Source organism: Oryzias latipes, chromosome 18 (assembly GCF_053564925.1).
Source record: "Oryzias latipes strain Hd-rR chromosome 18, Olatipes_Hd-rR_3.1".
In the NCBI taxonomy this organism is placed as follows: domain Eukaryota; kingdom Metazoa; phylum Chordata; class Actinopteri; order Beloniformes; family Adrianichthyidae; genus Oryzias; species Oryzias latipes.
Genome location: NC_136254.1, coordinates 32,566,305 through 32,582,039, shown reverse-complemented (window position 1 = coordinate 32,582,039; position 15,735 = coordinate 32,566,305). Strand labels below are relative to the sequence as shown.

Genomic DNA, 15,735 nt, shown 5'->3' with positions numbered 1-15,735 from the left:
TGTGATTTCGAAACAAGCGACTCATTCAAACTGTAAGCGCTGATAAAATGATCTGTTAGGTGTTTTAGTGTTTGTGTGATTGTCTTTGCTGAATAAAGTTGAGTTTTGTTTGATTATTTCGTGAACATTTCTGAAATGTTAAAATACAAAAAGGGAGAAAAATCAAAGAAGAAAATTTGTAAATAAAAAGGCTTGTAATGTGAGGTGGGACGTCTCCTGTGATTTGCAGGGCTGCAGTTCAAACACTAGATGGTAGCAACAGAAAACATAAAAACAGGAAGAGGAAAGTGACACACTGGGTTTTTAAATGGAAAGGATTTTGGACTAGAATGTTAAAACCTCAGAAAAAATGGAGGGTTTTTAAACCTAAAACTGAGATAAATGAGTCCATGAACTCATAAGTGGACATAAAAACCTCCATGTTGTTAACTTGTTGAAAACAATTTTAAACCCCTCCCCCCCAGATGACATAAAGGTCAAAGTTTGGTTCCTGTTCCCGCCCCTTCCACCGATCTGACACACACTGGATGGGTCTAATGACTGGGCTGCACAGAGCAGGAGCAGACAGAGCTTCTGTAAATCAGCCTCCAAAGCTGAACTGAAGTTTGTTTTTCCATCTTTGACACACCTGAGTTTCTGGTTTACAGGAAATGAAACGACGGCGTTCCCAGTGAAGACGAGAAGTGGCGCAGAAAGAAAATACGATGGCGTCTGTCAAATTCTCCTGTTCTATCTGTCTGGATATTCTGAAGGAACCAGTGACTGTTCCCTGTGGACACAGCTACTGCATGAGCTGCATCAAGACCTACTGGGACGGAGAAGATCAGAGGGGAAACCACAGCTGTCCTCAGTGCAGAGAGACCTTCACTCCCAGGCCGGTTCTGGTGAAGAACATCATGTTAGCAGAGTTAGTGGAGGAGCTGAAGAAGACTGAACTCAGATCTGATCTCTGCTACGCTGGACCTGAAGACGTGTCCTGTGACGTCTGCTCTGGAATGAAGATGAAAGCCGTCAAGTCCTGTCTGGACTGTCTGGCTTCTTACTGTGAGGAACATCTCCAACCTCACTCTGTTGCTCTAGCTTTACAGAAACACAAGCTGGTCGACCCCTCCAGGAATCTACAGCAGAACATCTGCTCTCTGCATGATGAGGTGATGAAGATCTACTGTCGTACTGATCAGCAGAACATCTGTTATCTCTGTCTGATGGACGAACACAAAGGTCATGAGACGGTTTCAGCAGCTACAGAAAGAATGGAGAAGCAGAAGAAGCTCCAGGAGACTCGACAACAAATCCAGCAGAAGATCCAGGACTGTGCAAAAGCTGTGAAGGAGCTCCAGCAGGAGGTGGAGGACATCAACACTTCTGCTGACAAAGCAGTGGAGGACAGTGAGGAGATCTTCTCTGAGATGATCCGTCTCCTCCAGAACAGAAGCTCTGAGGTGAAGCAGCAGATCAGATCCCAGCAGGAGGACGAAGTGAATCGAGTCCTGGATCTTCAGGAGAAGCTGGAGCAGGAGATCAGAGATCTGAAGAGCAAAGACAGAGAGATGGAGCAGCTCTCTCACACAGAGGAGCACAGCCAGTTCCTGCACAGATACCCCTCACTGTCTGCACTCAGTGAGTCCACACACTCATCCAGCTTCCACTTTAGTCCTCTGAGGTACTTTGAGGAGGTGACAGCAGCTGTGGCAGACACCAGAGACAAACTACAGGAGCTCCTGAGGGACAAACGAGCAGACATCTTACCGACTCTGATCCAATACCAGGACTCGTAAAATTCTTCTGAACTAAACACGGCACATGAGCTGCTGGAAATTTCTGAGGGGATTCAGAAAGTAATAATAATGAGAGAAAGTCATTTCTATACGTTTCATCTGGACCGATTCACTAGAAGGTGGCAGGTTCTGAGCAAACAGGGTCTCTTTAAGAGCATCAGCAGAGAAGGTGATTATAACGACACTTCATTTGGATTAAACAAGAAGTCGTGGGCTCTATGCTGTTCAGAGGACAGTTATACATTCTATCACAAGTAAAGACACGTCTGTCTCAGGACCTTATTCCTCCAGGGTGGGGGTGTACCTGGACCATGGAGCGGGTGTTCTGGCCTTCTACGCCGTCTCTGAAACCATGACTCTGCTCCACAGAGTGCAGACCAAGTTCACCAAACCGCTCCATGTTGGGCTTTGGCTTCTGCGCTCAAACAGAACCACCGCGGAGATTGTGAAACTCACCCGATGATGAGTTGTGATGGCATTTCAGAGCTTTGAATTTCCTTCATCACATCAAAATATACCAAGAACTTGTGTCAAGTGTCAATTATCAGAAAATGTATGGACTCTGTGCGAGCAACCGTCCGAAGGGCCTAAACCTGCTTACACTATTTCACTTGCGAAAAAAGTAAATTTTAAATCAATTGTCAATTTGGTATTTTAATCAAAATTTTAAATGTATTTTCACAAGAGAGGGACTATTTGATACATGGTGTGACATGCTGTCATGGTAACGGCTAAAGCCCCCTCTGTCACAGCTGGTTTATGACGACCGCTGACTGTATCTAAGAACTGGACTGACTGGGTGTGACATCGCCCATAGAAAACAGTTCATTTCCATCTCTGACAATTTAGTCAGTTTTTTGCAATACATTGCCGCCTTGTTGGAGCCAGATGAGGTCAGTAAGCAGTGAGTCAATGGTCTGCGTCAACGTCTCTATGATAACTACTCTCACCAATCAGGAGAGAGCTTGTTGGAACCTCATTGAGGTTTGGTTTTAAATGTTGTGCATTTAAAACTTACTTATATTGAGGCATGTGATTGTTCAGTTTATAACGTGAACCACAGCAAAAATATCATGATAAAAGTGATATATTATCAAGAACATGTTAAAAAAGGTAAAAGATCAAGAATGGCTGTTCTGACAAATAGAAGGACTGAGTAGCAGTTGTTTCTTCCACTTGCTGTTTAGAATGCCAGAGTGGAAGGGTCCCTCTGTCCAGTTCTCATACCCAGTCAATGAAAAGGACTAGCCAGCAGGAAAAATGTATATATGGTGAAAGTGGTATATATGGTAAAAGTGGTATAAATGGTAAAAGTGGTAAACATGGTGAAAATGGTATAAATGGTAAAAGTTGTATATATGGTAAAAGTGGTAAACATGGTAAAAGTGGTATATATGGTGAAAGTGGTATACATGGTAAAAGTGGTATATACAGGGCTCCAGACTGCGAGCAATTGGTCGCATTTTGCGACCAAAATTTGAGAGTGTGCGACTGAATTTTACATCCAGTCGCACATGCGCGACCAGTAAATTTGCCTCCCCCACCCTTCGTATTTTTTATACATTAAACGTGGAAGGGGCACGTCAATGATCAATGAAATAATCAATGAGACGCGAGCGCACACGCACGCAGGCAGACACACACACTCGCGCACATACTCATGAAACGCGAACACGTACACTCTCGCGTGATACCTGTCTGTGAGGCGGCCACTGCGTGTGAGAAGAATAGGGAAAGCCACTGTGAGTGGCTAAAATGCGTGGAGGGGGCGGGGCCTAGAGATAATCGAGTGCGCGTAAACATCTGTGGGAAGGAAACGGAGACAAATATCACAACCTGATATGTGCGTCTGAACTATGGGTAAGCAAACTATTGATTCGTTCTTCCGACCTGCGGCTAGTGTACCAGTGCCAGAGTGTACAGCAGGGGTCTCAAACTCGCGGCCCGCAGGCTATTTGCGGCCCCCAAGATCATATTTTGAAGGTTTAATGTTTAATATGAAGGTTTAATGTTACTGCAGACCGCCAGTTTGTATGAATGACACTTTTTCATTGTTGTGCGCGGAGCTGACCAACCAATCACAGTGGGGTATATGACTCTTGGGGGCGTGACAATGACAGGGTTTGAAAGCAGGACACCTGACAGCCCCCTCCCTCCCCGGACCACATTAAGGAGTTCCTTACTTTCCTTTAGAACGTATCTATTCGCTCGTAATTTTCTAAATACATGCAGTCCGTGCTGAACTTTTCTCTGGGTCACACAGAACCGGTTTAGGTTTTGGTTACGGTTACGGCGGCGCATCAAAGGGTTATGCACGGCCGTTACGGCAGCACACCGCTCCCGCGGGAGTCGGGTCAGCTGAGGAGAATAAATGTCCCACACCTACATGCGTGACCGCTAACGGATCTTGAACTTTAAACACGCTCGAGCAAAAACAACATTAGTTTTAGACACACTGAAAATACGTGGGGAAAATGCAACGATAGACGTGTTTGAGATGAACCGGCACCTCGCCTGGATCGTTGGGGAGACCGGGGGGGGGGCTGTGAGATGAAGGCGAATCTGCAGCAAGACTGAAGGAGGACAGGAAATTGGAGTTGTCCTTAACATTCAATTTAGTTTCAATATTCTTCTCCCCCTTAGTATGATCTGTGTTATTACATATTTTATGATTATTTTAATGTTTTGTGATGTATGTAGCCTTTTTTAATGAATTGGTATTTTAAATTGTTTTAATTAATCACTCCACTACAAAAACCATCAGGACACATGTCCCATAATGCATTGTTTTGTAGTCTGTAGGGCAGCTTTCAGTCAGTTCAGTTTCCAGCTGTGTCCGGGTAGGTTTGCCCCTTGCTCCCACCCCTTTCTCGCGATATTTTTGTGATGATTGACAGTTGATGTTGGAGCAAAAACAAAAATATATGTCACACACCAGGTGATCTGCGCAGCGTTGAGTTCACCTGGGTGATCTGAAACACGCTTATTGTGCATCTTGGCTGCACCTATTTGGTGTCACAAAGATAAATTTCCATCCGTTTTCTTTACTTATCTGTACTGTCATGACAGCGATGGTGCTGTCATTTTACCTTCTTGTTGCATTTTCAAAAGTGAAGAATGAAATGTGACACTGAATTAGAAACAGCACATTGTAATTTCTGCATCTATTATTAAAGTATTTATTAGTGATACAGTGGAAATTAGTAGATTTGATTAGAATGTTGATTTACGGTATGCGCCCCTAAATTTTCTGGTTGCGCCCCTAAAATTTTCAGTTAGGGGCCACTGTGCTCCTAGTGAAAAAAGTTAGTCTGGAGCCCTGTATATATGGTAAAAGTGGTATAAATGGTAAAAGTGGTAAACATGGTGAAAGTGGTATATATGGTGAAAGTGGTATACATGGTGAAAGTGGTATATATGGTAAAAGTGGTATATATGGTAAAAGTGGTATATATGGTGAAAGTGGTATAAATGGTAAAAGTGGTATACATGGTAAAAGTGGTATATATGGTGACAGTGGTATAAATGGTAAAAGTGGTAAACATGGTGAAAGTGGTATAAATGGTAAAAGTGGTATATATGGTAAAAGTGGTAAACATGGTGAAAGTGGTATATATGGTAAAAGTGGTATAAATGGTAAAAGTGGTAAACATGGTGAAAGTGGTATATATGGTGAAAGTGGTATACATGGTGAAAGTGGTATATATGGTAAAAGTGGTATGTATGGTGACAGTGGTATAAATGGTAAAAGTGGTATATATGGTAAAAGTGGTATATATGGTGAAAGTGGTATAAATGGTAAAAGTGGTATACATGGTAAAAGTGGTATACATGGTAAAAGTGGTAAACATGGTAAAAGTGGTATACATGGTAAAAGTGGTATACATGGTAAAAGTGGTATACATGGTAAAAGTGGTATACATGGTAAAAGTGGTATAAATGGTAAAAGTGGTAAACATGGTGAAAGTGGTATATATGGTGAAAGTGGTATACATGGTGAAAGTGGTATATATGGTAAAAGTGGTATAAATGGTAAAAGTGGTAAACATGGTGAAAGTGGTATAAATGGTGAAAGTGGTATACATGGTGAAAGTGGTATGTATGGTAAAAGTGGTATAAATGGTAAAAGTGGTAAACATGGTGAAAGTGGTATATATGGTGAAAGTGGTATACATGGTGAAAGTGGTATATATGGTGAAAGTGGTAAACATGGTGAAAGTGGTATATATGGTGAAAGTGGTAAACATGGTGAAAGTGGTATATATGGTAAAAGTGGTATACATGGTAAAAGTGGTATAAATGGTAAAAGTGGTAAACATGGTGAAAGTGGTATATATGGTAAAAGTGGTATAAATGGTAAAAGTGGTAAACATGGTGAAAGTGGTATATATGGTGAAAGTGGTATACATGGTGAAAGTGGTATATATGGTAAAAGTGGTAAACATGGTGAAAGTGGTATATATGGTGAAAGTGGTAAACATGGTGAAAGTGGTATATATGGTGAAAGTGGTAAACATGGTGAAAGTGGTATATATGGTGAAAGTGGTATACATGGTGAAAGTGGTATATATGGTAAAAGTGGTAAACATGGTGAAAGTGGTATATATGGTGAAAGTGGTAAACATGGTGAAAGTGGTATATATGGTGAAAGTGGTAAACATGGTGAAAGTGGTATATATGGTAAAAGTGGTATACATGGTAAAAGTGGTATAAATGGTAAAAGTGGTAAACATGGTGAAAGTGGTATATATGGTAAAAGTGGTAAACATGGTGAAAGTGGTATATATGGTGAAAGTGGTAAACATGGTGAAAGTGGTATATATGGTGAAAGTGGTAAACATGGTGAAAGTGGTATATATGGTAAAAGTGGTATACATGGTAAAAGTGGTATAAATGGTAAAAGTGGTAAACATGGTGAAAGTGGTATGTATGGTAAAAGTGGTATAAATGGTAAAAGTGGTAAACATGGTGAAAGTGGTATATATGGTGAAAGTGGTATACATGGTGAAAGTGGTATATATGGTAAAAGTGGTAAACATGGTGAAAGTGGTATATATGGTGAAAGTGGTAAACATGGTGAAAGTGGTATATATGGTGAAAGTGGTAAACATGGTGAAAGTGGTATATATGGTGAAAGTGGTATACATGGTGAAAGTGGTATATATGGTAAAAGTGGTAAACATGGTGAAAGTGGTATATATGGTGAAAGTGGTAAACATGGTGAAAGTGGTATATATGGTAAAAGTGGTAAACATGGTGAAAGTGGTATATATGGTGAAAGTGGTATACATGGTGAAAGTGGTATATATGGTAAAAGTGGTATACATGGTAAAAGTGGTATAAATGGTAAAAGTGGTAAACATGGTGAAAGTGGTATATATGGTAAAAGTGGTATACATGTTAAATGTCATTTTATAGGTGTCATTATCACTGTTTAATAGGACACCCTGCAGCCAATCAGAAACAACTATTCACTCTGACCGTTCTATAATGTTGGCGACATGTAAACGTTTCAGGGTAACACTAATATAGTAGGTAATGAAAATATTCTTTCACTAAAGACTGCACCTAAAACTTGCAGTTTGTATTAAAAATTAGATTAATGTGGTAACGAATGGAGTATGAACAAAAGACGACGTGAAAATATAAATATATAAATATCAATTGTTTTTTTTTTTTTTTTTTTTTATTTTATTTATTTGAATTAGGACAATGCATATTAAACAATGTTTCAGCAGCTGCTTTAACATAAATATGCCAGAGTTAGCACAGGAGCTAAATTTCATCTGTTGTCCTAGGACAGGATAAAAATATCAACACTTACATTTACAACACAATGAAATAGCACAATATTAGAGGTAAAAATATTTACAAAGGTTATTACAATAAAAAGCAAGTCTAAAAATTCCAAGACAGTCACAGAAAAACAACAATAACTAATGTTTGCAGGACTGGTTTGTTTTTAACCATCGTTTAAGAGCTGTTTGGAAGGTAGGGTAGTTTTCCCAGTTCCTAATGTGCTGTGGCAGCGTATTCCATAGCTGTGTGCCTCTAATTGAGACCACTGTTTGGCTGAATTTAGTCCTGCGCCTTTGAACATTACAGTCCCCTCGAGTTAAAGCCCTGGTGCCTATTCCAACATTTGTTTTTTTACTTATAAAATCTAACAAGGGGGGAGGGGCCAGCCCATTCAAAACTTTAAAAATGAGACAGGCATCCATGTACATTTTATAACTTTCAAAGTCCATCATGCCATACTTGGTTAGAATGTCACAGTAATGATAACGCAGAGGCTTTTTGTCTAAAACTTTCAGGGTTCTCTTAAACAGAGACTTGAGGGGTTTCAAAGTGCTTTCGTTTGTCTGGGACCATGTAGTAAGACAATAAGTTATATGACTAAAAATCAATGAATGCATGTAAACCTTTGCAGCCTCAGTAGTTAGAGAAGACCTTATTTGTTTAAAATTTGACAGATTAAATTTAACAATATTGGATATTTTCTTTACATGATCTTTAAAAGTTAAATTTGAATCAAAGATTACGCCAAGATACTTAAATTTTTCTACAACTTCCAATCGCTCCCCATTGACCACTACAGATGGTTGTTCTTCCCTCGTTGGCTGACGTGAAAAAAACATACATACAGTCTTTTTAGTATTGAGATGTAAGCTTGACCTTTGGAGCCACTGAAAGATTGGAACCATGGCTCCAGACAGAACTGCAGCTGCTTCAGCTTTTGTTTTGGCATGAGCATATAGAACTGTATCGTCTGCATATAATTGTATTTTTGTTTTGTTGCATACATCTGGCAGGTTGTTCACATACAAGCTGAATAAAAGTGGCCCCAATACTGAGCCTTGAGGAACTCCATCTGAACAACTAAGAAACGATGACTGTGAATTTTCAATTTGTACAGCTTGTTTTCTGTCATGGAGATATGATTTCATCCAACAGAGGGCACTGTTCGAGAAATTAAAATATGATAACTTTGCAAGGAGAAAATCATGATTAATAGTATCAAAAGCACGTTTCAGATCAAGGAATACAGCACCCACAAAGCCTCCCTTGTCAAGCAGCTGTTTCACATTTTCAAGGAAATAACAAGTGGCTGTATCAGTGGAGTGATATTTTCTGAAGCCAAACTGCATTGGATGGAGAGAGGTTTGACTGTTGTTGAGATGTATAGTTAGTTGTGTTGTGACCCATTTTTCTAAAATTTTTGAAATAATTGGTAGAATGCTTATTGGACGGTAGTTCTCAGGTTTTGTTTTGTCCCCAGACTTAAAAACAGGTATAATCCTAGCAATTTTCCATGTTGTTGGCACTATGCTGTGGTTAATGGACAGATTAATCAGATGTACTATTGGGTGTGCGAGAACATCTTTATGTTGCTTAATAAAATGACTAGAGAAACCATATGCATCTCTAGCTTTGGAGCTTTTGAGGGATGAGATTATTTTTAGAACATCAGGAGCAGAAATTTCCTTAATATGAAATATTGGCTTACTATTGTCTACAGATTTCCATGGGATATCTGGACATTTTAGTTGTCGCGTTAAATCTTCAATTGAACTAATAAAAAAGTTATTAAAACTGTTGACAATAATATCCAAATTGTCCGTTAATGCACCATTTATCTTAAGCTGGAGCTCTCTGGTGTTATGCTCTTTTATGCGTCCTAATAGCTTATTTAGGTGCTTCCATACAATCTTTCCATTTCCATTTGCTTTAATAATTGAATTAATGAAAAAGTTTGCCTTTGCTTTACGCATGTGGTTAATAACCTTGTTTCTAAGAGATGTAAATATCTGACGGTCACTTGTAGTTTTGGTTTTTAGGGATTTTTTCAATGCACTGTCTCTCTCTCTCATTAATTTTCTAATATCATTATTAATCCATGGTAGGTTTTCTTTAAATTGTTTGGATACTCCTTTCTTTGAGAAATGAGCCAGTGTGTCATTGATCATTCGTATAAAGAGATTAGAGCTTTCTTCGATGTTATTGTTTTCAACTACATTTGTCCAATTGAGATGTTCAAGATCATTTTTTAAATGCTGTTGCCTATTTTTAGGAATAAAAGTGTAAGGTATCCCTCTGACTGATCGTGTTGAACGCTGGTTCCTGATTTTTCTCACACAGAAAATGAAGTTGTGGTCAGAGAGACCAGACAGAAAATTAAATGTCTTGGTAATTCTATCGGGTTTGTTAGTAAATATTAAATCAATTTTAGTTTTGGACAAAGTTGTTACTCTTGTTGGACCATTTATGATCTGTGTCAATGTGTGTTTAACAACAAGCTGTTCTAATTTCTTCCTGTCTGGTATATTATCCCAATTGATGTTTAGATCACCCATAACAATAATCTCTCTTGAAGGATTACAGTGATTTAAAATAGACTCAAACTGATCATAAAAGATGTCCTTGGCAGAAGGAGGCCTGTACACACAAATCACAGTAAAAGACATTGTAGAATGAAGTGTTACATTTAGACCTATACATTCAATTCCTGTTTCCTCTGGCCAACTAATTAACTCACATTTAAAATGATCTTTGATATAAATCAAAACCCCCCCTCCTCTTCCTGTTTCTCTATCTTTTCTGAATAATTTGTATCCTGGGATAGTGGTGGCAGCTGTAGGTGAAGTCGAAGTCAGCCAACTTTCAGATATTCCTAGCATATCAATATTGGATTCACTTAGAAGATGTTCAATTTGCTCGCTTTTATTAACAATACTGCGAACATTGATGTGGCCAAGTAGAATTCCTTTTGGTTTTGACCTGGAATCCCAAATAACTTTTGCATTATTGAGTGTTTGGAAAAATCGCATTTTCTGTTGTTTTTTTATTGCAGCATTAATGATCTTTGCAGTTGAGGAAAAAGTTTTTGCGTCTGTTATTAATGAAGAACTTGTGAAACAATGTTCCTTTGTGTTTAACATTGTTAATTGCGGTATACCTGTATCCAATAATTGTGTCCTGGGGAGCTGAGGTGGAGGAGGCCTGGTTACTTGCAACTGTAGCCCAGGTAACTGAGGTGGAGGAGGCCTGGTTAGGTGCAGCTGTAGCCCAGGGAGCTGAGGTGGAGGAGGCCTGGTTAGCTGCAGCTGTAGCCCAGGGAGCTGAGGTGGAGGAGGCCTGGTTAGCTGCAGCTGTAGCCCAGGGAGCTGAGGTGGAGGAGGCCTGGTTAGCTGCAGCTGTAGCCCAGGGAGCTGAGGTGGAGGAGGCCTGGTTACTTGCAACTGTAGCCCAGGTAACTGAGGTGGAGGAGGCCTGGTTAGCTGCAGCTGTAGCCCAGGGAGCTGAGGTGGAGGAGGCCTGGTTAGCTGCAGCTGTAGCCCAGGGAGCTGAGGTGGAGGAGGCCTGGTTAGCTGCAGCTGTAGCCCAGGGAGCTGAGGTGGAGGAGGCCTGGTTAGCTGCAGCTGTAGCCCAGGGAGCTGAGGTGGAGGAGGCCTGGTTAGCTGCAGCTGTAGCCCAGGGAGCTGAGGTGGAGGAGGCCTGGTTACTTGCAACTGTAGCCCAGGTAACTGAGGTGGAGGAGGCCTGGTTAGCTGCAGCTGTAGCCCAGGGAGCTGAGGTGGAGGAGGCCTGGTTAGCTGCAGCTGTAGCCCAGGGAGCTGAGGTGGAGGAGGCCTGGTTAGCTGCAGCTGTAGCCCAGGGAGCTGAGGTGGAGGAGGCCTGGTTAGCTGCAGCTGTAGCCCAGGGAGCTGAGGTGGAGGAGGCCTGGTTAGCTGCAGCTGTAGCCCAGGGAGCTGAGGTGGAGGAGGCCTGGTTACTTGCAACTGTAGCCCAGGTAACTGAGGTGGAGGAGGCCTGGTTAGCTGCAGCTGTAGCCCAGGGAGCTGAGGTGGAGGAGGCCTGGTTAGCTGCAGCTGTAGCCCAGGGAGCTGAGGTGGAGGAGGCCTGGTTAGCTGCAGCTGTAGCCCAGGGAGCTGAGGTGGAGGAGGCCTGGTTAGCTGCAGCTGTAGCCCAGGGAGCTGAGGTGGAGGAGGCCTGGTTAGCTGCAGCTGTAGCCCAGGGAGCTGAGGTGGAGGAGGCCTGGTTACTTGCAACTGTAGCCCAGGTAACTGAGGTGGAGGAGGCCTGGTTAGGTGCAGCTGTAGCCCAGGGAGCTGAGGTGGAGGAGGCCTGGTTAGCTGCAGCTGTAGCCCAGGGAGCTGAGGTGGAGGAGGCCTGGTTAGCTGCAGCTGTAGCCCAGGGAGCTGAGGTGGAGGAGGCCTGGTTAGCTGCAGCTGTAGCCCAGGGAGCTGAGGTGGAGGAGGCCTGGTTGGCTGCAGCTGTAGCCCAGGGAGCTGAGGTGGAGGAGGCCTGGTTAGGTGCAGCTGTAGCCCAGGGAGCTGAGGTGGAGGAGGCCTGGTTAGCTGCAGCTGCAGCCCAGGGAGCCGAGGTGAGAGCCCACTTAGCTGTGGCTGATGAGGGAATCTGTGTTGTTGGGGTGATAGCCAAGCCTGATGTAGTGGTAGCCTGGTTAGCTGTGTTGCTGGCTGTAGTCCATCCAAGTCAGAGCTCAGAACAGGTCCAGGATTTATCTCAATATCACCAGCCAAAATGAGTATCATCAGAAGGTTGATGAGCCCCTGGAGGGGCCTTGTTGATTTTACTTGTTCATGTTTACCTGGGGGTGGCCTTGCATGTCCAAAATCCAGAACCCTTTCAAACAGAAGCTGTTGACTCCTTTTTGTTGAATAAAGAGTTGTGTTATTATCCATTTTTCGTGGACACACCAGATTCCAGAAAAGATAAAATGCCATAAAAACTATAGATAGACGTATTAATGGGAGACTCCAGGGCGTTTTGATTTTTTTAGGCCTTTTTTGTGACAAACACACAGGACCTGCCAGCCTGTGTGTTTGCACCTTGGCGGCCATCTTGGCATTGTTAATCCTGTCATTGCTAATTTAATCATGTTGGACATAATAAACATGCTATAACCTGTACAAATGTATATCTAATGATCTATTTGATGTAATCTGTAATAGAGGGAAGTAAAAAGAAGTGTTTTCTATAGAAAAACCAGTGTGAGTGTTTATACTGATGATGCGGAACTATGATTAAGCACTGAAGGGAATTTGCTAAAAGATTCAGGCTGTTTCCGTGAAGCTAATTTAGAAGAATTGTAACTCAGAAAATATTAAAAGAATGAATGGAAAATTGGCAAAAGCTGCCAGGTCAAATAAAAGATGAATGAAGTGGTAAAAATGTCTAGAAAACAATGAAGCTAACACAGGTTAGCTCTGCAGAGACAGAAGAGGAGCGGCCATGGAGGAGGTGCTGCTCCTCAACAAAAGACGCTGTGATCCAGATAAGAAATTATCTTTTTCTAAACCAGAACAACCTTCAGCTAATGCTAAACTAATCTACCTGACCTTGTTAGCATTAGCTGTTGCTAAGCTAACACAACACCCCAAAACGTTGGGATTGAGGGTTATCTGCACCTCAAACTCTGAGGCCACAGTTCTTCACCGGAGAAAGGTAGTTTGTCCTCTCCGGGTGGGTGGAGTGCTTCTGCCCCAGGTGGAGAGTTTAGGTATCTTGGGTGCTGACTGGGCACTTCCTTAGAGTTGGGGTGAGAAGCTCGATCACCCAGAACGAGCTCGCTTGTCATTGGTGGATGTGCAACAGGAAGAAATATCAAACCAAAAATGCAGTTTATGAATTTATCAGTGACTATTTTTATTTTCTGAACTTCAAGTCAATTTAAAAGCAGATTTATATGGAGTGATTTTGGTGCCTTTACGGTGCAACACCTACCATTTTGACTGTAAAACTTAAAAATTATTTTGCACTTGAGACATAAAAATATGTGCAATCAAAACAATATTTGCTCTTAAAGCGTAAAAATACGTGTAATCAAAATCATTTGCAATCAGCTCGTGGACCGGATCAGGTTTGTTCGCGGGCATCAACCTTCATGTCCGGTTCTGTGATTGGCCGGCGTTTGTAGCACATTGGTAACGCAGTGCCCTGCTCTGTTTCTGTCGCAGAACAAAGAGAATTTCCGGAGTGAAAATGATATTGTTTGCGCATATTTTTTTTTTTGTTTCAATTGCATTTTTAGGCTCCAAACAGTGAGTGTGGTACTGGGAATAACAGCACAAAAATCACTCCATAGAATGTATAGGATGACCGTCTAACAGTGGAACATTTGACAAGTTTGAAAGCATTAAAATCACATTTTGGCTCCAATGTTTTTGCTTTAAAAAAGTCATACAAGTTGAAGTAAAAGGTTGTTTGTTGTTAAAACAAAGAACTTTGAGATTTAAAAAAAAGATGTAAAAAAAGGGTAAAACATCAACATTTTTGATAAAAAAGTTGATCTTAAAACAGAAAAATGTCAAAATGTTCCGTTTTTTAGGAAAAATCTTGAATTTGGAGGATAAAAACCATAAGAAGTTTGATCTGGACATTTATTTTTACGTTTCTTCTGTTAAAAACCTTCTAATCTCTTTAAAATCCCTTTAGTGATCTGTAAACATTACCTGCTGTTTTTCCCACTATCACTTCATTTGTGTCAAATCCTAAAAACGTGAGGAACAAACATACCTGTGTGTCACATGACCTGGTGCAGACTCACCTTTAGCAAATATTCTGCGTCTGAAGTGTCATTCTGGTTTATGTATTTAAACATTTAAGGTAAATGTTTATCACGGATGTGGTGACCTTTGTGCATGCAGGAGTCAAGTTCATCCGGTTAGAAGAAATAATATTTAAAATAACAAGTCTGCTGAGACCTTCAGAATAAAAAGCGCGGTCAGAAACAACAGGCGTGCTCAGCACTTCAAAATAAAAGCGCGCAGGAAACAGCTCCCAGTTCCCCGTCCACATCAGAGAAATGAAAAACGGTTTGGGAACAATCCCACGTTTCCCGTCCGCAAATCCTAAAATCCAGTCCATGTCTACAGACTCCACCTGCGATTCATTCAAAACTGTAAAAGCTGATAAAATGATCTGTTTTGTGTTTTAGTTTTTGTGTGATTGTCTTTGTCTTTGCTAAACCAAAGGTATGTCTGAATAAACCCCTTTTGTAATTGAGGCCAAACTTTATTAATTTCAATCATGTTTGAAAATCTTTGGTGTTGGACTGGACGGAAAAGGAAAGAGGGGAAATAGAGAGAGGGATGTTAGAGAGGGGGGGGGGGGATAAAACCATGAAGCAGCATGGAGCAGACAAGTTTACTGGTTGTTTACCATTACGGTAAGGTTCAAATGTAGTACAAAAAGGGCGGGGCCTGTCCACACACACACTGAAATGTTATCAACACAACTGCTAGCTGTAAAAATGTCCACATGTCAACATATACACGAAACAGATAGTGTTCACGAACGCATACCTATGCCTTTAAACCAACTAGTGTGAAATCTTTCAGTCATTCAATCATGCAAACTATCAGGGCAAAGGTGAGCTAACACCTGTGCTCAGGTGAGTGTTTATGTTCTTCTAAAATGGATGGTGGAATGTGAAAAGAAGGAGGGAGAGTGCCCAGCCATCCCCACACCCAGACCCCCGCCGCAGCAGCAGCGGCAGCCGGAACCCTCCAACGCCACACGGCAGCAGGCAGGGGACAATCGCCCCCCGAAGCGACCAAATCTGCCACACAGGCCAGGACCAGCAAGACCGCCGCGAGGCCCCCAGAGCCAGAGAGCAGGGAAGCACGGGGGAAAGAGAGCGCCGCCCCAGCCCAACCAGGAGAGCAGCCCCCCCGCTGCACCGGAAGAGCCCAACGCAGGGCCCCACCCGAGAAGGGCACCCACAGCCCCAGACAAGCACCCCATCACCACCCAGGAGTTCCGGGCATCCCCCCGCCCCAACCCCAGGTACGAGCCAGGACCTGATTGCTCTTTTTTCTATGGGTTTTAGAGAAACTCGAAATTGCAAGAGAATTTGCACGTACGTAATGTAAATTTGTCAAGCTGTTTTACGTATGAGTGAATATTAAACGGCAACGTTATTGACGCACAG

General features: G+C 41.9%; 2 protein-coding genes across 2 annotated transcripts; both read left to right on the top strand.

The window, feature by feature from the left end:
- The first annotated feature begins 623 nt into the window (after window positions 1-623).
- On the top strand, window positions 624-1,973 carry LOC101174138 (E3 ubiquitin/ISG15 ligase TRIM25-like). Its single transcript, XM_023966102.2, has one exon. It carries the CDS (start codon window positions 705-707, stop codon window positions 1,776-1,778), a length of 1,074 nt encoding a protein of 357 aa, XP_023821870.1. The 5' UTR covers window positions 624-704; the 3' UTR covers window positions 1,779-1,973.
- Window positions 1,974-5,049: 3,076 nt separating this feature from the next.
- On the top strand, window positions 5,050-7,351 carry LOC105353826 (uncharacterized). The gene has a single exon (XM_023966096.2). The coding sequence runs from the start codon at window positions 5,498-5,500 to the stop codon at window positions 7,214-7,216; it is 1,719 nt and encodes a 572-aa protein (XP_023821864.1). The 5' UTR covers window positions 5,050-5,497; the 3' UTR covers window positions 7,217-7,351.
- Window positions 7,352-15,735: the final 8,384 nt, after the last annotated feature.

What these genes read in the sequence shown, in the direction of transcription:
- LOC101174138 (XM_023966102.2), top strand. Translation starts at nt 705, where the DNA reads ATGGCGTCTGTCAAATTCTCCTGTTCTATCTGTCTGGATATTCTGAAG.
- LOC105353826 (XM_023966096.2), top strand. Translation starts at nt 5,498, where the DNA reads ATGTATGGTGACAGTGGTATAAATGGTAAAAGTGGTATATATGGTAAA.